At 36.7% G+C, this 23,306-nt stretch overlaps 1 protein-coding gene across 12 annotated transcripts in view; it reads right to left on the bottom strand.

The window, feature by feature from the left end:
* The window catches only part of HDAC9 (histone deacetylase 9), a 461,802-nt gene that overhangs the window by 24,359 nt on the left and 414,137 nt on the right, over positions 1-23,306 (bottom strand). For all 12 annotated transcript variants that reach the window (XM_027877926.1, XM_027877927.1, XM_027877934.1 and 9 more), the window contains one exon: positions 5,795-5,928. In XM_027877926.1, coding sequence (XP_027733727.1) covers positions 5,795-5,928 — 134 coding nt within the window. The remainder of the gene's footprint in view (positions 1-5,794; positions 5,929-23,306) is intronic.

Here is a 23,306-nt window from a genome sequence, read left to right as displayed (position 1 = left end):
AGGAATCGATGATGGAAATTTTATGTGCCCAGAAAGGGATCTGAATTGACTCTTGGGAACATGGAGAGAATTTGAAACTATAGCAGTCTGTACTGAGCTGAAAATTCTAGCAATATCCACACGGTCCTTAGCACTGTCATGTTTTAGAGCACCAAGATCAGCTTCAGTGAAGATTGTTACAGCTAGAGATTGCTGACAAATGAGGCAAGTGCAAGCATAAGGTAAGAAGCATGGAGAGTCCTGCAGAAGCAGAGAGAGGAGAAAAGGCAGACAGGCTCCTCGGGGATGCCAGGGCTGCAGGGGGAAGCACTACAACCCCCCCTCTTCTGGTTACACTATGTAAAAAAGCGTATCAGCACAAAGATGGAGCTTTGTTGCTCTTAAAGTTGCCTATGATTACAGAGGACCAATTTAAAAGATCTCACGGGTTCTCCATAATATATGTTCTTGTATAAGCAATCTTCTCAAAGTTATTGCACTCTCTGATTACACATAGAACACTTTAGGCAGGTATTTTTGTGATCCGCTGTTACAATGCAGTATATAAACAAAACACATTTCAGCAGGGAGTAAGTTCAAAACCACAAAAGGGTCATTAGTACCTATCAGTTCCTGAAAAACAGGTGATGTCTTGGCATTATGTAACTTTGGAATCAGAAAATTATGTTTCCTCAGCCAAACCACTTGCTGACTAGCACTGCCCACCTTGGGAACTTTGATGTCACCATGCTGACTGACCTCTTGCACATACATTGCTCCAGTTTCCTAGCCCATCTAAATCTCTATTTTTAGACTCTAGGTTTATGCGAGCAGCAGTTGATAGTTGTCTCAGACTCAGTTTTAATTATTTTCTACTATTAGACTCAGATTAACAAGGAGGATGTGAGACTGTGAGAAAGTTTACCATGCAATTTAAAATTGATCTCAGACCACATTCAGTTCCATGAATATTTCCATTTTGAAGAGAGGAATGCTTACCTGTTCTGGTAAATAACCCCTTTTAATGAAGTCCAGGACCTCTTGGCAGAGCTCACTGCCTAGCTGGCAAGCAGCCCCAGATTCACACTGAATTCCCCAAAGGAGAAAACGCCAACTTTTCATCATCAGCAGGAAAGCTGCAGAGTACGAGCTTTCCACTTAAATTACCATCCCCTCCTAAATGCCAGCTCAACAGATTGCAAGAAAGAAGCACATACTTCACACTCTGCAAGCAAATTGTCCGGTGTAAGTTTTCAAGCCTGCTTGGGAGCCAACCAATCACAACGTTTTGTCAAATTCTGCTTCAGACGGAAATTCAAGCCAGAAGAATATTTACTAGAAGATGTTAAATTTAGTCACTTAAAAATGTTTTCACACTTGGGGCCAAATTCAGCATTGGCCGCCACAGTCAATGAGAGCAGACATGCATCCTCTCTGCGCCTTTGTTGCAGGGTCCCGCTGGGCAGAGCACACTGGACTGCACTTCTCTGCTTCCTCTGTGCAACAAAGAGCATGACCCCGTCTGCAACTAATTATCACTTGTTATAGACCACGGCAAACTGCTGTACCACAGAGAGCAAGAGACACTGCCCAAACCTAGAGACAGATCAGTGGGACCATGATGTGAGACTGACTGACTTCTGTGTCCCACATAAATATCACACCTGGCTGTTTTAAAAGTGATGGGATGAAGGAAGAGCTAAATTCTTAGCTTTAGGCACAAAGAGTTTTGTGTTTAAAGAAATCCTTCCTTACTCTTTCTGGCTGCAGAAAAACCTGAATGCATTTATGTTGGAAATAAAACACAGCATACTGATCTCAAGGACAACTTATGCCCAAGGACTTTTTTTAGATCCAAATAATGACTCTTCAAAAGTAATGTGGAGGAAAGAAAGCAGAACCTACCCTTGCATGTCTAGAGAAGCCTTACTCACCACCACTTGGCACCAAAAGTCATAGCAGTGGTCTTATAGCACCAAAGCTAGGATCAACAAAATAGTGTGGAACTTCCATACTCCATGGCAAAGATATTTGGGGAAAATCTCAATATTCAACCCAATTTTCATAAATTTCTTGGAATAAAATACAAATCTTAAAAGTTAATGTTTTTTTCAATTGAAGTAATATATATATATTTATAGACACTTCAAAAATGAGTACTTAAAACTATATAACCAATCTCTGAAAAAAATGTAGAATAATGAAAATTAATTTAAAGCATATATATCATAACCTCAGAAATGCTTATGTTTAAAAGCAATGTGTTTTTTGAAATTATCTGAATCTATCTTTTCCTTTGTTTTGACAGATGCTCTTTTAATGGACAAGTTCGCAAATCATGTTAAGAAAATTCAGGACTATTTTAAGGCAACTGATGCTCATCTTGCCTTTTCACCTTCCAGAAGGTTTTCCATGTTTACACTTTGGATTTCAAGGGAATCCAGCTGCTTAATCTCTTCTCACCTCTTAGGAAGATTTCCTTCCAAGGAGATAACCTACAGTGATCCTCATTAGCTCTGCAAATGGTCAAATGGATTTTTCTTGAAGTGACATGGAAATTTTCTGCTTGTAGACAGAAACATGGAGAGAAAAACCTAAGATATAAAAATATTTTAAATGTAATTTTTATATGTAAACTTTCTAATTAATATTTTATTTTTATAAAATTTATCTGTCACTTCTATTCCATAATTTTCTTTTTAGTTTGCCCATTATTTAGGGAGGAATTGCACAACCAAACTAGATAGAGCCATTTAAGGTACTACAGGGTGTCTTGCCTGCTTTCCAGTTGCTGCTCAGAAAGGGTCTGGATCTCTTCTAAGTTCTACATTAATTCTACCAGTCCTTCCATGCTCAAATTATTTAAAGAAGATTAATTTGATAGGGTATTCATTTCGTAGTGTCTTCACTCACATTTTTTTAAAAGAAGATTGAGAAGTTGTCTTGCTAAAAAACACCACTAAGCAATAAGCAACATACAAATAAGATCAAAATATATGTATTTTGGAAGTCAAACTGTTTTCCTTCTTGGTGCTCAGAGAGAAATTAAGAAAGGATTTTGCACTTGTAAATTTGATATTAGCTCTTTATATCAGACCACTGTTCCATGATAGCTGGAAGTTGTGGCTGGCTTTACAATTTTTTTAAAAAATGTTATTCTATTGGTAATAGAACATATGACATAGTGGATTTTTGTATTGACAAGTCCTGGCCAAAAACAACAAAAGAAAAGAAAAAGTTTTCAAAAAGCTCTGCAAAATGTTTATGAATTCTAATCCTCAGCACATGAATAAATACATCTGACAAACTGCAGGGTACCTCACAAAGGCCTTTCCCAACCTTTCTAATTTGAGTTCAATTATATGTGTAGTGTTTAGAACTGAAGTTCATCTTGCCAATGTTTTTTAACTAGGGTTGCACTACATACCATTATTTGTAAAAGTGAAAGGCAGATAATAAGTTCTAATTGTCCTATTAATCACCTGTAAAGAATTGCATTCAGGGAAGAATGCATTCACAAATTACAGTAATTGGTTGTTTAAAGGTAAAAAGCTTTTTTCGGTCCTTGGCAGAACATGCTTGGAATTTGCTGTGCAAGTTCTTGAATAATATGCTGAAATCAAGCAATGTATACCCTGTGGGCCATGTGGTATATATTGCTATAAATCTATAGATGTCAACAGATGTGCTGATTTCTAACTGCTAACTAGGTATCAGACTTCCTCATTAATGTCTGCTCCTCGGCAACACCTTTACTTATTCTTTTAAGCCAATGACAGTTTCTTATGGTAGTCTTGGTAACAACATCCTCTCTGGAGTACTTTTCTCTTCTTAGCAGCCACAGCATATTGTGTCTTTGAAATTATGCTGCACCAGACTATTTGATGCATGTCCCAGAAGACAATGCTGTGAGTAAGAGCACACCAGAATAATGCTTATTCCAAGAGATGTCTCAAGTTATTAAGGAACATGTTCTTTTACAAGTGAATTAAAAATGGCTGCATGGTTATTTCTGTCTTCATTCTCAGTTAGTGAATTTTTGTCTCTCCCCAGATTTACTTTGCTATATTTTTCAAACAGATAGATTCACAATTTCACTAATTTCCTGGTCTCTAATTACTCTAAAATGAAAGAAAAACTTTATTCCAGTACACTTTTCTGATTCCTTTTTCTCACAATTGGTATTTTTTCTAGGGTAAAGTTGGTGACAGCAGAAATAGTTGGGTGTGATATAGTTTAAAACAAAACAAGGCAGTTTTCATAAATGGGTAGCACCACCAAATGGTCATAACTGGATAGAGGGACCCAAGCACCTACACAGAGGAGAACACATCACATAATCAACATCGTACCATTCACATTAGTCCCACAAAGGTGCAAGTTTCAGGGAATGAGCTTAGAAGGGCTAGAAAAAGCCACTCGTGTCATAAGTTACTCTCCCAAGGAAGACGACAATGGAAACATCAATGAGAGTACCCTGCAATGGCAGCTGATCAGGAAGGCAAAGCTGCATTCACTAAGATCTTCAAATGCCTCAAGCTGGGTTGCATAATCCATATTTCAGCACCTAAATAAACAGACTAACATTGAGCTGAGAAGGTTTTTCAGTAGCACATAGCACCACCCTGGAAAACTTTCCTTGGAGCTTGTCAAAGGTGACAGTAGATAAAACCCAATGAAAGCTTTTTTCCTTTATTTTTTTCTATTTTTGATAAAGCTAATAATTTAAACATTGTATGTATAATGTAAAAAATAATAAGCATTAAAATATTGTTCTTGATGTGTCATAAAGATGAAAAGCAAAGGTTTAAAAGAATACTAAGAAAAAATCCTTCTATTCAACGTCCATTCAGAAAACGTGTTACTTCACCTTATTCACATAGGTATGAAGTCTTGAAGCAGAAGGGAACTGGCAGACTAGCTTGCAATTTGGCACTAATACATTTGATTGGAGGGATTATATAGCTAACAACACTTCCCTTGAGGGGAAAAAAAAGTAACATACTATACTTTATAACAAGATCTTGCAAAGTTCACAATTTATGGTAAAGGCTTTTGTCCCTTCATAAATTATTTTGGCTGCACCCTCAGCAAGTTTGTTTTCCTTCTCACCATATTTATAGGAGAGAAGCTATTTTCTAGTGGAAAGCAGAAAAAATTTCACTAATAGGAATGCTTATCTTGCATTTGTTTCCATAAATAGCACATACTCATATTTAATTATAGTCTCCTCTCAAAAGTTGTAAAATAATATATACAGTGCTTGATAAATCTTAGAAACTCCATTTAAATCACAGACAGATCAACCTGAATCTTCACTTTTAAGTAATTTTTTTTTAATCTTGGACACATTTTTATTAATGTTTCAAAAGTGAAGTGTCAAAATATTGCAGAAAATGCACCTTTGCAATATGCAGTTCCTAAGATTACCAGATACTTTGCAAAAGACTTTTTTTTGCACAATAGATGGCTAAAAGGTCCATTCCTAATAGATGATATGCACTCCAATGACTAACAATGATGTCAAGTCTTGTATTCAGCACATCACTAAAAGTAATTTGGAGGTATTAAATATTACTCAGAACTGGGAATAATTTAGGCATATACTAAGGGATTTGTATAAAAATCTAATTTAGAGGTATTTATCCAAAACAGCACATTGGAGGTCTGCTCATTTTCTAAGACAGGTTCAAATTCCATGGTTTTTATAACAAATGAAAAAAAGACTGACACCATTGTTACTAAAAGAATATCAAAGATAGCAGCTTCAGCAAACTTGGATCATTCTCTGCACCTAGTATGATTTATGTTTTACCTCATTTCCTAAAAGGGCGTTTATACAGGCTTCAGATGCATCACAGATGGCAGTAAGGTCATGTCCTCCCTCCAGTGCCAGCACAACACGGCCATCCGCTAACTTCAGCAATTGCTTGGTTAGGTGACCAAAACCTAGTATTCAAACACAGTAGTGCAGATAATTAAAGCAGAACATATATTACAGGCATATTTCACATCCGGTGCATGAGAATGTAGAAGGCTCTCAAATTTTGTACAGCGAGCATAGGATTTACTCAGTCCAGTATCCTGCTTCTGACCATGGCCCACACCAGATGGTTTCGAGGCAGATGTGAGATAATGTCCCTCATGCTGATCCCTCATTGCTGGAGATTAGTTGAAACACAAGGTTGTTTCTCTTCTTACCTTTGTTAACCGTTATGACCCTGGATTCTCTTGTTACTTGCATATGTGTTACATATACCCATGTCATTTAGAGAGATCTGATATCACTCTGGTCGCTTCTCATCGATATGACAAACTATATTTGTAGTCAAACTATAGTGCTATAATTAAAAATAACTGGTTGTTTTAAATGAGATGAAATATTTTTTTATTTACAAATTGCTTCTTCATTTGTATTTGGGGTTTCAGGATAATATAAAACCATGGACTGAAAGACAGTGAAAACATATGTTACCTCTTAGCTCCATCTTGAAGTGTTTTTGGAAGCAGCACTAACAACTAGATCACTTATTTTGATTCAAGGTTTTGGTGTAAGTTGAAACTGTCCAAAAGTTCGTAGCTATCTCTACCAGTATTGCTCACTCCTTACCAACAGTGTTCTAAGAAACTCTGCACCATGGCCAAAAATGATGGTACTTTGTTTTCTGTGGTGATCTATAACTACACAAACACTACCACAAAGTTTTCATCTGTGATTCAAGTAAAATAAATTTATTACATTTTTAATGACAAGAAAAATTGCATGAAATATGTCAATTTGGAGTGAAGATTTTTGAAAGAATTTTTGTGGTAGTTTCCTAGGACAGCTATTGTTTTTGTTGAATCTCTTTTAAGTAAGTAATGATAAATAAAGCTTTGAAGCTATCGATGCTAAATAAAAATTACATCTTGTTCTTAACTTTTCCATTTAGTCTGTACTAGTTGCTTTACTGATGGTCATCACTACTCATTCCAGTGCATTTCATACCCTTAAATAAAGCACTTAGGAGGCACCTCCTAAAGCCTAGGCTTTTCTAAAGACAGGAAAATCAACATCATTTTCCACGTTCCACTGAAGAAGGTCATTGAAAATTAAAAACTTTAAAAATTACAAGCATATTCTCCAACACAAAGATTTAAGACCTGATCTGGCAAACAAGCAATCTCATATTTAATTTAGTGTACATTTTAGGACTTTGTTAAGCACATGTCCAACTGCTTTTAGAATAAGGACTTTAGTGATACCAGCTTTGGATTAGGTGAGCAGACAAAAAACCCCAAAACAACCAAGCCTCCTCTACTTCCCACTTCATCTACAAGTGATCACAGAACACTTGAGGTGAAATTGTTTCCTTGAGCCACTGCGCAATCTTCTATACCCTATAAGTACTGCAGTCTTGATTCCAGCAAAGTAACTACACTGTGGTTTAAATTACATAAAAAGGTTGAAAAACAAATAAAACCTTAAACTCTCATTTAAACTCAGCCTTTCCCCATGACATACACATAAAAACCCCCAACAACAACAGCAACAAAAACTAAAACCAAAACCAAAAAACCCCCTAGCCAATCCTCTCTACAAAAAACCAAATTTAGACAGGATAATAAAAGTGAAGGAAGGAGCGGAATGAGGATAACCTTTGATCTTTAGCCAACTTCCAGTTTCTTTTACCTATAGGATTTATTTCTGTCTGCATGTTACACATGAGATCTGTGGGTTCATAAGAAGAGAGTGCCAACAGTGCAAAGCGCGTCGTAGATACAGCATTTAAAGGAAATGAAGAATGAACAGGCACCGGCTCCCCACATCTGTAACTCACTCTTTGGGTCTGTGAGGAATCCAACACCACTTTTAAGACAACATTATCCTTTGTGTTATACAGATTCCGTGAAGGGAAAGCTCTATCATGTTTCCTCTGCACATTTTGAAATTTTTTTATGATGGTAAATATAGCTACCACCACATTGTAATTTCTGAGGTATGTGTGGCAATAAATGTAAAGACTCTTGCTATGCCTTTTTTTTTCTTTTAGACAACCACACATAACATAACTCACAGACATTGTTATGATATTAGTTTGTCTACTTGGTTTCCTAATGATTGTCCTAGCATCAATGCTATAATAATCACCCCTGACTGAATCAGGATGCAATGAGCTATACAAAAAGCATCTTTCCTAACACAGATCACGGTAACAAGATAATGTGTTTCCAAGCCAAATTAAGATGATGGGGCCTTTCTTCAGTGTATTTACCCTGAGAAAGTAAAGGTGACTTGCTAGAAAGCTAGGAAATAACTTTAGCCAACACTACCAACATTGCAGGTGACTGAATAAGTTATGGAAATTCTTAATAAAGAAACTTGGATCTTGTGTCACTGCAGCAACCTAGAAAAGATAATAAGTTCCTAAAGGAAATCCCCTGGAGTGCAGAAGTAAGAAAATGGAAAGAAAGGAATCTCAGTCAAGTAATAGTTTTAAGATGGGCTGTAGTTCATGCCAAATAATTAAGGAAATGAAGAAGAAAATAGTAACAAGCACCATTAAAACAATCCATTATCTCCCTTGATATAAGAAGATCAAGCACTGGCCAACTCTAAGGTGAGAAAGGAGTCAGACAAGTATTTTGAGTCCTGGATCTTCCAACTCACATGAATTTCTAGAAATCAGCAGCAGTTCTTGGCCCTTCTACTGTGCCTGCTGAAATGTTCTTGTAAATGTGCTCAGTGACTTTGTCCTCCAGAGAAGTAGCAGCATTTTTCAAAATTAGGCTCATGCAGTGTGACAGGAAACTGTGAGAATGGTTTTATGCCAACTATTATTTTCATAATTTCTGTAATTTAAAAGTACCTGTTTCCTTCTCAGACCCCATATTTAGATATCCAGGGTATAACTTTGCAAAAGCACTTAACATTCATTTGCCATGATCGCATTAAATATTTTGATTAACCTTTGATTTCCACAAGAAATAACATTAAAACACTACTAAGTAATTCTGAAATTCCCACTCACCAACTGTTTTATATTTTCTTGACAAAAAACCTGTGGGTGCACAATTGTACATTCAAGCAAAGACTACACTAAAACTGTAACAATTTTAAATATGTTATGCACTAGAGACATAAATATCAGTATATGACCTGTTATTTGCCCTCAAAGTAAAAATATAAACTTTCAAAACAAAAGTAACATGTAATTTTTAATTATACCCTTTGTCCTCTTCCAGTGCTATTACTGGAGGAGATACAATATTCAGACTTATGTAAGAAAATATTGTATTGCAGGAAGGCAGCAAGAGAAAAAATTAATATTGTACTATACCACTGAGCAAGCTGTCAGGCTGTTATTGAAGGACACGGTGTGCTAATCACTTGAATTACCATCTAAGCAAGTCATTCGTCTTTTGGTGGACTGATGCCCCAGGAAGGACTCTGGGGTTTTTTGTTGTTTGTAACAGACAAGCTCCCCACACACTCCTTGTAGTTCTCCCAAGCAGCAAGGAAAGGCAAGGGTGAGGCTTCTGCCTCATTTGAGCAAAGTACTCTACCTGCTCCTACTGAAAACCAAGGAAAAATGTTTAACCCCATAAAAAGATAATCCAGAGTTATTTCAGTTCTCTTTTGTTGTTTTTGAGGTACCTGAAATGGAAAGGGGCAAACAGAAGACAGGTAAAACACGTCTTATCTGAGTCAGTTCCCCTCCAACAGACTCATTACGCACTGTGTGTTGTGTTACAGCTAGATGAAGTGAAGCTAACAAGTCAGAGTTTGTATGTTCAGCCTCCCATTTTGTAAAAGAAACATTTGAGAATGAAGACAACTTGTGAATGTTATTCTTTTCACATCCTTTCCTCAGCAGCCAGGGAAAAGAACCATATGGATGGGATGCACTCCCAGCCAGCACTGCAGCACTCTGTGTTTGCATAAACAGTCATATACGCAACTCAATTTGCTCACCAGCAAATGTGCAAACACCCAGTTAGGGGGGACTGAACCTGCCTCAGCAGAAAAGAGACTTCTTCCTTCTCCACCACTGTGCATAAGGAGAGCAGATGTCTCCTGCACAGTCATTCTTTGGGTGATGGCAGGCTGAACAAAGCCGTGGTGCTGGCCCTTGCTAATTGAAGGCGGCTGGTGAAGGAACGAAGACACATCAACAATCGAAAGGCTGGCGAAGCTTTAGAGCTATGGAGAAAGCCTCGGCTTTCTCAGCCTCAAGAGCAGGGCCCCAACAGTTCTTTTGGCTTCAGTGTTTTAAAAGCTACAACCCAACCCTAAATAACAGACAGAGTTCTGGTGAGCTCCTCTGGATACTTGGAGCAGCCTGGAGAGGAATACATGCAAAACACAAAAACTCCACAGTCTCTGTCCTGGACCTCCAAGCATGTATTTAACTATTATTTACCATTTAATCATGTCATTACTCACTAATTTACTTGAGAATGTGTTTTCCTCTCATTAAAACTGTTGCAGTGATCTCTGCCAAAATTCTACCCACCAGTGTTCTGTGCTCCTTCCCTGTGGTTCCTTCGTGACTATTTGATTAATTTTCATTGATATTCTTCCAACAATAGCATCTAAAATTAACTGGGTCAGTTTTTACATAACTTCCTGACTCACCAGGGTACGTGTCCTAAATAAATATGTCCATACAGGAGTCAAATGACCCTTCCAGCACTAGCAGGAGCTGGGACTTTTTGCAAAGCTTGTGTTCTATGATAAGAGAACACATTTTATTCTCAATTCTTAATTCAGGACCTTTTATTCAATCAAAACTTCATTTGGATTAAGTCAGAGGTTTTTGACTCAGTTGGCTGAATGTGGCCTTGGGTGAGGGGGAAAGGGAGATTTTAAGGCCAAATACATTCTTATAAAAAACATTTTCCAAATGGCTGAAATTACAAATGTTAGTGTTGAGGTACCTGAATTGAAATGGTAAGTTTGGCCTCCAGGCATTAGCTGCTGATTTCTTGCTTTTAATAGCAGAGAAGGAAGCTCAGTAACACTTCAAATTACATGTCTCAAGCAGGCATTTAATTTAGATTAAATTAGACAGTAATTGTATGTTAAATAAATACCATTGGTCTCAGGAACACATTTTTTATGGATTAACAATTTATGTAATAGATGTTTTTATTGCATGCCTGCTAGGTCTACAGCACTATGTTTTTCATAATTAGCTGCTCTTCAGCTGCTACACTGAATATAACTTATTAAATCTCTATTAAGTACATATTCAAGGATACACAGGATACCTCTTTGAAGGCCAAAAAATGCAGACCCAAATCACTACAGTAAAAGGCCACCTTGACAATGCTCAACAAGATGATCTGGGTATCTTCAACTCTCTTGAGATATGGATGTATCCAAGTGTGTCATATAGGCTGTCGCATTTGCTTAGTCCTTCAGGAAGGAGGAATTTGTACTACTTCACCACGTAATGGCAGCACTGACCACCAGACAAAATGTTCCACAGAGAAAATACATGGAGGAAGAAGATTCCTCCAAACTCTTCTCCAAATTAATTCATGCTAAAAATAAAAGAAATCGACTTCTTTTGTAAACTGCATTATCAGGCACTAGGGCTTGTGCATACTCTAAGGAAAGATCATAGTAATGTACAAAATAATGATGACGTTTTTAGAGATAATTTGAGACAGTTACAGTGCTGTCACATGGATTCAGATGGAAAATATTCAACGACAGGTTTCAGCTGCCAGAGTCAAAAGGAGGAACATTTGGATATTCCCAAAATGGCTGCATGATTTTTGCCCTTTTCTTACTACATCTTTTCTCTGTCCCTTCCTGTTGTCTCTCTTTCCTCACATTCCCTTCATCTCTACCAAGTGTCACAGCTGGCTTAAGTAATAATTTCTCCACTGTCCTGATATCCCTGTCCTTTTGTTTTAATTTGCTTTCTATTTAGTAAATCCTCTACTAAGTAAAGCCAGACAGGATGCAAGATGATCCATCCAATAGAGTTCTTCACTGTTTTTTTCAAGAACATGTAGCCATTCTGCATCAGAAAGCAGAAGCCAAGAGACAAACTGTAGAACTTCAAACAGTAAGATGGCATTTCAGAATCTCAGATTCAGATCTCTCTGAAAAAAGCTGTTGCTTCATCTGTAAGGTGAGAGGATTCTCCATGGAGTTTGGGGAGTTTTTTACTGGAGATAAACAACTCTCTAAAGGGATTCTATGGAGATGGACTAATCAGAGTAATAATTATCTACGAAGTCTGTCCTATGTACTGTGAAATCTGCCAAGATGATAATGCATGTGGTATTACACATGCACAAGTTGTCATAACTTCTTCCAAATCTGATCAAGTTGCCTGATTTAAACTGATAGACAATATATGCATTTGATGTTACAAGTTACAGAAGATTATATCTCCAAATCTGAGTCTAGACTCAGTAAGGGGTTGGCTAAAAAACAAGACATCTGATTAAAAAAATAATTCAAAGTATGAGGAATTTGTGTCTAATCCACATTGGAATAAAAATCACTATCTCAAAAATCACTCACTATCCAAATAAATCAGTAAGCTTGATTAAGTTTAGAGAAGTTTATTATAATGCTACTGCCTATAAAACCAACTTGGCACATTTTTAAAATATGTAGGGAAAAGTTTCTGAATATAGATGAAATGTGGGTACTCAGTTATGACTGAAAACAATCTGATGGGAAGATTTAGTCCTATTTCTTTTTCTAACTGATGAAAAGCCAAGTCAGTTAATTTTGAATTGACCCAGGAGACTAACACAAAGGATCTAGTTTAAAGCCCATCACTCAGAAGCTAAGAACTGACTGCCATTTTCTGAAGATGGTCTACAAAATACTGCCAAGAAAAGCAACACAGACTAAGCAATCTTTCCAACTTATACAGTTTCTCAGAGTCTACAAATTAAGGCTCTCACTTTATTTGCAGTAATTTATTGACCTTGCCACATCAACATATCAGATTAAATTAAGAGCTGGTTCCTTAGCCAGTGTTAATCAGCGTATACCATTATCTAAAGACCTAGCCTCCAGATGTGGATCATTCATCATTCCAAGACTAGCGACACAGATACAATAAGCATACCAGGGATAGGTTCTTGTAGGTGGATAGCTTGAGGTAAACACTCTATTTCCTGACTAATTTGGCATCAAGTCTCCTGGTGAACTCAGTACTAGTATCAGAGGTCTAGTGCCCCTCAGGATTTGGATCACGTTGTTTATTAAACATCCTTTTATAAAATCAGAAGGGAATAAGGCAGTGCATTTCTAAGGGATTACTGTACATCTCAAACAGTTATTCACTTTCCCTCTGGCCTCGTGCCCATTAACCCCACCTGACATATGCTATAATCACCCAGAAATGCACTGCCTGTCACCACTTATTGAAAAGGTAATGTGTAAAACTCACTAAAGGAAATGGTATTGAAACTAGTTTTGGGGTCTGACTCCTTATAGTCTTCTGATTAATTGCAATTCCCAAGTAAAATACATTGAGTAACTTTCTATTATGCTGTTCTATTACAAAAACATGTAAGAATTAAGGATGTGATTTCAACCCATACAACAGTCCCTTTGTACCTTTTCATACTATTAAAAGGACACACAGATGCCTTGAAATGGTGGGTAAACCCCCACTGAGTAAAAGCAACTGTAGCTACCATTTGAATGACATAGGTGGCTCTGTCCAGCCTTCTCCACAAATAGAGAAGTTATGTCAGAACCTTGTCAATGACGTTATTACACAGCAGAGTTTGCAAGAGCCTTAACCTGGTGGGAGCACAAGAAAGGGGAGGGAGTTGACCTCAGGTAAAGGTAGGATGGATACTACTGTGGTCTGATGCACAGCAGGTGGAAAAATATAGAAGATGCTTTTATTTTCTGTTCACTCGAAATATATGACTCATTCTCATTACAGATATGTTTTTGTGTGTGTGTGTTTGTTTTGTTTGGTTTTGGTTTTTTTAATGTTTTATTTTGTAGACATTAAGACTAGGTTTAGCTGCTGGGTGAATGAGAGGGCTTCAGGTACAATACAATTTGTGATACAGAACAAGTTAATTTAAGTGGAAGTGCTGTCTTTGTTTCCCCAGAAATCCCTCCTTCTCTGCCAGTCCCAAGAAACATGTATGAGAAAAAAATATTTTCTTCGAATATTGAATATCTTGTCCCTGCCTTTCCAGTCTTCCAACATACAGTTATCAGAAAGACCCTTCCTGTGAGCTCCTGCAGCCAAATGGTGATCCACTATTTGAGACAACTGGATGAAATATAGTGCTTCAGAAGCCCTGATGGAATTCTTTACTCAGTGGTTTTCTAATTTTTCTTAGAGAAAGTTAAAACAATGATCATAAGACATGGGTGAAAAATGCCTTCAGAACTGAGCAGTCAAGGGGTATTACTTTCTGGATTTTCTCAGAGTGAGAAGCAGAGGCACTCCAGAATGACCTGATTCTACAAGGTCCATATGTAAGCAAATTGCCACTATCTCTGCTGTTACCATAGCATGATAGCAGTATTGAGAGAGGATGGTAAACCTAAAATAATTGGTAATCTTAACTGAACAATAGAAACATCAAGACAAACAATGATGTTTCTGTGCTACACTCAGGCCTAAATCCAGCTAACTAGTGTCAAGGTAATTTGAGGACTCCAGATGTTGTTGCAGCTGCAACAGTCATCTTAGTCACTCTCCTCAAAAAGTGGGGAGTTCACAACAGGGCAAAAATCATTCATTCCACATTGAGATACTGTTGCTTGAGCAGCAACAGTAATTTCTTCTTCAAGGGAAAAAAGTATATCAGCTTTTCTAACTGCAGAGGCTGAAAGTCTACTGGCAGAGTGGCTACTGTTTCTCCCTCAAGAGTTTTAAAGCTAGAAGTAAAATAACCTGTTGCCAGAGTTCAAAGCTCCCTAGTGGCTTTAGAATCTTGCAAACAAGGTATACCAAATTGCAACATCAGGATTGCATTTATTCTTCCTTTTGACAAAAGCTGAAGAGCCACAGCAGCTGAAAGCTTGGGCAAAAATTATCCAAACTTCATAGCAAAGCCATTTAGAAAACCAGGACAATGAAGGTATTCAACTGTCTCACTACAAATAAATAGAGAAGATCAACAAGGAAAAATATAAAACCTATCAAGATAAAACAGTTCCACTCGTTAGGGCAGGCAGTGGTCACTCTGGCAGAGAAGGACGACCTTTTTAGTCATTCTCAGTTTTGGCCAAAGTGGCTATCTCATTTCAAAAACTAAATGGTTGTGGAACAAAATTTTAGCATCTTTCCACCATTTTTACCTAAATTTTACTGCAGGACACTATGATAGAAGGAATTAATTAATTAAATAATATTAATTACAGAAAATAAAAGATGGTACATAAGAGAATTGGAGAAAGGATAAAAGTGTTGGGTTAATCATTATATCATCTTATTAAATAAGATGATAAATAAATACATTCATGACTGAAAGACAATAAAGGCGAGCAAGAACAAAAATGACCATGAATAAGAAACTAAATATGGTCGAAGAAACAGATTTTCTTATAACCATTGTGAATGGTCAGAAAGTAAAGAGAGCAGAGGTGGTTTATGATCTTATTTCTAGAATGGGATGCAGAGAGCCAATAGAAGTTTTTCCTTCTAACCTTTTAGATACTTCTATATCTTCCCAGACCTTGCCTTATTCTAATGGGTCATTACAAATAAACTCAAAATGTTCTTCCATATATACAAATCCTTAGTGGCAGTGGAAAAGGTGGCTTTTGTCTCTCTCTGGTGACATATGACTCCATCTCAGGCTGACGAGCCCTGGCATATACATAGTTCAACCTGGAACAGCTCAAAGGTGTACTGGAAGTCTTTTTAACAAAGATAATGAAAAATAACTTTCTTTTAACTTTCCTTGTACCCAGTGTGAACTTAGACAGTAAATATTTGAATTTATTAGAACACTTGAAAGGGCAGAAGGCTCACATTAAAGTAGAAAATGTATCTGAGGACAAGCCCTTGAGATACGTAAAGGAAAACTAATTTCCAAACTGAAGATTATTTTTGGCAGTGATAGCTATTAATAAAACACATTTCTCTAGTGCTAAAATCTACACAAATCAGAGTAAGATCTGGATGTTGTCTATTCAAGAGGCGTGAAATCCAACACCAGCAGTACTGATACAGGTGGGGTTAAGCAGGTGTGTATTTGCAGGCAGAGCAGGCTGTAAAAAAAACACATTTTTTTTTAATCCTATCCTGTTTCAGATGCCCAAGAAATAGGCAGGAATAGTCCTTATGACCCATTCAGACTTGGAGTTTTCCCTTCTTGTACATGCTGTACTGGGTCTTCCTGCACCCTCACTGTGTCTGGAAATGCTCAAGAGAAATTTGTTTTGACATGGCTATTACCTGTTCTGTGGGACTACAGTAAAATGCATGGAATTTAACATTTATGTGAGAGCCCTACCTGAGTTTCTGGCTGTGGCTTTTCATGGGCAGTTGCAATGCATAAGTGACGTGATAGTTGATGTTACACACTGGAAAATAAAAAAACTAGAAACACTTTTGTTTTATCTGAAATTGAGATTCCAGAATTGAGAAATTTAGAGCTCAACAGTACCATTTCTGTATTAACCAGAGAACTCCTGGTTTTTAAGGTTTTTTGCTTTTCATAATAGAAAAATGGATAACAGAAAAAACCTGATATACAGAAGTATATAGGCATAAAGGTAGAGGAACATGTATCTCCTCTATTTTTTAGCTTTAGGCAGAAACTATGAAGTTGGCATTTACTGCTGGTTTATAGTTACAATCTGAGTTCAGCCCTCTCTATGCAGAGAAAAGCAAAGGTGCAGAATAGTAGAGGTTCACTTAATTAACATCTCTATCTTTCAGCATATGCAAAAAGGGTGCATTGTGCAAGCAATCATAAATCTCACTTGGCCTAACTTCAGAGCAATTGACCTTAAAACCCTTTTCCTCTGTGCAAGGTTTTTGTATGCAATTTCTAGATTTACTGTTTCAAAGAGAGGGTGTGTACACAATTTCAGGCAAAACTAAAGTGAGCAACTCATTCATCCTACAGATGGATGAAAGGCATGCCAAACTGGAAAACTTGTTCTGGAAAGAGTTCTATTGATGCTACTTTCAGTGGATCCAGATTCAAATTCTTTAATTTTACATACTGCTGCTATCTTAATTAGGAATGAAATGAGGAAGAGAGAAATGACAGGTTTTAGCAGTTCACTGGACAGCAGAGATTATTACAGGGAAACATAATGACACTTTGCCAGTCCAAGAGTATTCCCTTGTCAGTCATCAACTGACTGCTACAAATAAAAAATTCTGAGGACTTCTCCAAGAAAAAGGCAGAAGAGAAAACATAGACAGCATAAATGTAACTTCTACTTGCTCCTACTATAACTGTGCAGTATCTTAAATTCTTGATATTTCTTTTTTTTTTCTATAAACAAAATTTCAGGCCACATCTTAAAAAGTTCAATATGAAAAGCACACATATCACTTCCATACGTGTGTTCTAGGTGACGTCTATATGGAAACAGTGACAAATCCTTTCCTCGACGGAACACTTTTTTAATAAAAGCCTTTATTAAAAAATTTGACAAAAATGAAAATGTGTTATCTATATGAGCAGTGCTCATTAAAAATCTCAAAGTAACTGGCTCCAAGATGAATTTTGGCAAACTCTGAAGTGCACATGTGGGAGAGGCAACTTTAGCACTTAGTAAATACCCAAAAATCTGCAATTAATCCTGAGAGATTCTTTTGGGATTAGCCACTTCTGGAGAGTTCTCATACTCTTGAGTCAGCCTCTGGAAGCACCACTAGTCATCTCAGGGACCTGGGCTTTCAATTCAGACACCAAGGTAGGATGGTTAAAGCTGCAGCAGCTCAGAATATCTCAGACTTCCTAGGAGGTTATCCCTGTCCTTATATTATCTCTAAGTATGGCCAATCTTTTGCATATTACTGTAACTGATTGAAGTAATAATAGACGGATAGTTCAGATAGTGTATCCCTGCTTCATGTTCATAACACTGTTTGTAAGCATATGTTAGTATGTGCCAAATGTTATGTTCAGCCTAGAGACTCTCAGCACACTGCTTACTTTGACTTCCTAAACTTAATTATCCATTTCTTATCAGTGCTCATAAAATGACATCCTATAGTATCTGCTCTCTTAATGTGTAACTGAAGCTTTATATACAACAGAACAGGGATTAATTAAGATAAAGTGGTAACTAGTAAATAACCAGTTCTCTTGACGACACAAATATCCAGAAACCTTTGCAAAGAAAAAGCACTCCTCAGACTTAAATGACAACATAAATTAGAGCTTGTGACTATTTCTTACTAAGAACTGAAAAAAGAACATGAGCAGGGTGGGATGAATGAGTTCTAAAAGTAAAAGAAATGTTTACAAAAAAGGACAGCATTTGCATTCCTATTTGCCTGGGCCACTCGCCCCTTTTGTAACCTGATAAAACAAATGAGTCAATACAAATCAAGATGACTTAGTAGAAGAACAGCAAATGGCCATTGTAAAAGTAGAGGCCAGAGGAAAAGGGACGCCACAAAGGCCCCAGTCATGGAATTTTTTTTTTTTTTTTGCAAGCAGATTTAATGGGTGTGCTGTGGCCAGACACCTTTAGAGTCAGGCATGCCATTTCACTAGGAAGAGAAAACAGCAAGATCATGTCCAAAGGCAGTAAAGGAAAATGGAATCACAACTGAACACGTTACAAAGTTCATATTTTGAAAAGAAAATAGTAGAAAATTTGCACAAACTGTTTTTCATGACAATATGTCCATTCTAAAATCATTTTTATGTGATAAACCAGAAATGTTATTCTCTCCTCCACAGACATGCTGCTTTGTTTTCATCGATTTACCCTGTCAAGGAGCCTTTGAGAAAACAACGGATAAACTGAGAATTTACGCAGTCCATATCTGCTATCAGACAAATCACTGCAAAGTTTAATTTTTCCCCTTGCCTGTCTGACAAAACTGCAAGACAGCCAAATACAGGTGTTCAGATATATTCAGACAATGCTCTTTTTTCTTTCTCTCTTTTTAATATAATATTTTGTCATTTACTCTGTGAAAACATTATGGTGGGTAAAGTAAGATCAAGCAATAATTCTAATTTTTTAAAGCCTTTAAAGCAATTTTTTGAGAAATATGGTAGTTTAGACAGCACATTTATTTAGTTTTAATTTTTGTGCTGTCATACATCAGCACTGAAGTCCTGATTTAGAACACATGCAGCTTGCCTTTGAAGTTTTGGCTGTTTTTAACAATGGCAAAAAAAGATATAAAGAAATTAAACAGCACCAAAAAAATCATAAAACAGGGCTTTTGTACTCTTGATTTATATATTGTTTTTATGTCTGTTTAAAAAAAAGTTTTATTCTCAATAATCTTTCATGGGAAGCTTTGCTCTGACATACCTTCATCTAAGCCTTTTCTTGTTTGCTGACCTTTCTTTTCTCCTTCCTATCCTCTCAAGTCTCTCAAAAGTGCTTTCTAATATCTTTTCCATTCAGTAGCAAAATGAGTTTATTGGAATTCTTATGAAAACCAAAAGAGTGGAAAATGTGCAAGTGATATGCTAAACTAATACTTTTGGATGAAGGCAATAAATATTCTAAGTAAACAGGATCTCCAAATAAAATAGTTATTTGCTGCTAGTGCTTGTTGGACTCCCCTTCTGGGCTGTATATGTGCGGTGGTATACATGGTTCTTTTGGTTACACAACGCCGGCATTTTCCAAGGAAGTGCATGAAATCTGAGAGTTGCCATTGTTCATTTTTGTCCAATGTGTTGTAATGAATATGATTCAATGCCATATTTATTTGTTCTCTGGCCAGCTTCTTCCTGTTTTTCTCTCTCCCTTTCAGCTCAAGGATAAAATCATTGAAACAACAAGAGCACCACAACTGGCTTTATAGTTTTTCTCCTTCTTAGGATCTTCCATTCCTTGGAAAATTTTAGTTCATACTAACGTCACCTAAAGGTACCAATGCCAGCTGCTGCAAAGAATGGTTTAATTGCAGTCTACCTATCAAACACACTGAAAGCAAGCTCTGAAGGGACCAAGTCCTGAAGGTGTTGAGAGTTTTGAAGAGCACCCACCCCCCCCTCATAATTCTTAATTGTCAGCCCAAATATATATGTGTACAGGACCGATCTGTATGTGTAGAAGGATATGTGCAGGGTATTTATGATAGCTGAAAGAGCTGGGAGTAGCAGGGGTTAACATGATTAACAAGCCAGATGGACTTTGAGGAAGGCTAACACCTTCATGTCAGTAGTTCACTAAAGATCTCCTCACACACGGTATCTCTTTCCTTACCTTTACCATCTCATCCATATGCTTAATCCCTGCACCCCTTCTAAAATACTGCTCTCTGTTAACAGTGAAATAATGACAGCTGCACCTGAGGCAAAAGTTCTTTTTGTATTCCAGATCATTCCACAATACCACTCTTAAAAACCATATGAAGAACTTGGGTAAACTTTTTGCCAAATATTGACCATTCTGGAGTTCATTTTATTTTTGTGGCATTTAACTATCCATTTTAGCGTATTGATCTGTGTTAACAGAAGGCTCACTTGTCACTTCATTTAATTTCATCTTCAGCTGATGACCTTTCTACATATTGAAGCAAATACTCTTGGAAAGGAAAAAAAAAACCCCTTGATTTTAACATTTGTCAGGGTTATTCTCCCCTACCTTTAAGCAAGCAAAAAGTTAGCTGTCTTGCCTTTGCTACTCCTCCAGTCTTATTTCCTTCTCAGTAGGGAGAGAAGAATATCCCCAGGAAGATCTGTTGCACGAATTTTCAGAAAGGAGGAAGATCTTTTTGGAATTAAACACCTCTCTGTATTGCCTTTCATGGACAAATCTGGACTTGATAAGACTTATAATGCTCATAAAGTCAAACTTTGAAAGAGGAAGCTCATTTATGGCTCCAAAGTCTATGTACATCCAGGCAGGATGTACATGCTTCCATCTACCAAGGTCATGCTTTGGCATTGTGAACATATGAGCTCAATGAGAAGCTTCTTAGGTAAATATGAAATTAAAGGTAAACGCATTTAAATTATGCAGACAATGCCACTGTTAATGCCTCATTAAAAATTACTCTTGACAGAGATATTGTAGGTTACAGAGCCCTACTTTCAAATCCTGTTTTATTTAAGCAACTTACAATACTAATATAATCATACAATATTAGTATGTTATTTATATAGTTACTAGGAAATTATTATGAAAATATTTTCTATATAGTAGTAATACCTAATATATTTATAATAATCACTCAAATCTCAAGCTAGCAGGGGTATTTTTATACAGAAACCATGGAAATGGTGTAGAAATCATGTTTGCTCTACTTCTAACGCACAAGAAGTCATATTACCACGTTGCAATAAAAATATTTTTAGCTTCAGAGCTGTTTCATCTATGAATATCTAGTAGAGCATTCCCTGATTCATAAACTTAGAAAATAATTGTATACACACAGAGAATTTCTATGCCAAATTTGTTCCATTAATGCCAGTAATAATTCCTCAGACTACATTTCTTCTGACTCAAAATATCTGCTATTCTATCCATCCGCTTTGTACCTCACTTTCTTTGTCTAGGACATACATTATCTGCTCTTTTAAGTTCTGCTCAATACTGAGGTCAGTCTCCCCTATCACTTTTTAGTCCACTGTTCTTTTCCCTTGAGTATAGCGGTACCTCTCTGCTAATAACATCACAAAAATTGGTAAGTGGTATGAGTTTATCAGGGTGGCTTTTAGATATCCCAGAAAAAAAGGGAATTTGTCCATTTGTCTGGTGTTTTAGAAGTTAAACCACCCAGTGAAAACAATCATTCCAACTAGAATGTCTGATGTCCAGCCTCCTCATCCTCACGCCTGGGATTTCCCAGGCTGAAACACCAGAAAATCTCCTCCTCCATCATGAATTAATTTGCTGCTCTCAAGCCCTTTCTTTCACATTAGCAGTTGACATATCTCTAAACAATGCTACCATAAATATCTATATTCCTTCAAAAAGGAGACATTTGAGAGAGTGAAATGATTGTTTAGAGACATAAATTGAAGCAAATGAAAATCAAATCTCTAGAGACATGGGCTCTGAGGCTGAAATCTGCACAGATTGATCTCCTGAAGGCAGCAAGTGATACAAGTCATTGATCTGCAACTAACACAGAAGGAACAGTTCAGTAACATAGTGATATAATTATAATAAAATAGATCAGGGAATATTTCTGTAGCAGTGAGAGGCCTTTTCTTTGAACTTTTTTGATTGTACACTTACTTCTGATGTTCTGAAGCAGTCTACTAATTGCACATCAGTTTTCTTAGAAGTTAAGGAAAATTCAAAGCAAATCAATATATATCCCAGATAATCTTTCTTTCACTGGAGTTTTAATAAAATAAAGAGTAAAAACAGGTCCTGAGCAAAGACAGTGTTATCCAGTGGACTAAATTTAGGTAGCTGAGTCATGATGACAAAAAGGATGCTAAAATTTTAAAGAAAAAAGTAGGTTACTCAAGACATAATGTTTGACATCTGGTTTATGATGCTCTAATTGCCAGTAGTCAGCCAAAGCCAAAAGGCTGCTATTGTCTTTCAGAAGAAATATATCTAGAAGCAGTGCTGACTGCTTACTCAATTAAATATATTATCTCAGTTTCTGCTTGAAGTATATTCTTTACCTTGGAATAGAAAATATTTTCCACTTTCTCTCCTAAAAATACTGAGTTCAGGTCTGACAAGTTCTTATGGTCAGTGGTCACCATGCTAGGGGTGGCTGTATAAGTAAACTGGTTATGCTACAGGTATACCCTTGTTATAAGATGACAAGTTCCATTAAAATTAATTACAAAATTTTCTTTGAATATAATGAAATAAAAAAGCATACAAATCATCTTTAAGTATTTTCAAAAATTGTATACAAAAATGCAAATGAGCAGTACCTTTTCTACTTTTCCTTTCTTTTTTTTAACCATGAAATGCAAATTGCAGTAAGGAAAATCTTATTTAGTCTGAACAGAAGATGCTCTCCTTATTTGAAATTCTAAATTTTCCTTTCCTTTCCTTTCCTTTCCTTTCCTTTCCTTTCCTTTCCTTTCCTTTCCTTTCCTTTCCTTTCCTTTCCTTTCCTTTCCTTTCCTTTCCTTTCCTTTCCTTTCCTTTCCTTTCCTTTCCTTTCCTTTCCTTTCCTTTCCTTTCCTTTCCTTTCCTTTCCTTTCCTTTCCTTTCCTTTCCTTTCCTTTCCTTTCCTTTCCTTTCCTTT

The sequence above is a fragment of the Empidonax traillii genome, unplaced genomic scaffold (genome assembly GCF_003031625.1).
Source record: "Empidonax traillii isolate 1590-97213 ecotype Southwest subspecies unplaced genomic scaffold, ASM303162v1 scaffold35:size4298261, whole genome shotgun sequence".
NCBI lineage: Eukaryota > Metazoa > Chordata > Aves > Passeriformes > Tyrannidae > Empidonax > Empidonax traillii.
This window is presented reverse-complemented; position numbering and strand designations above follow the sequence as displayed.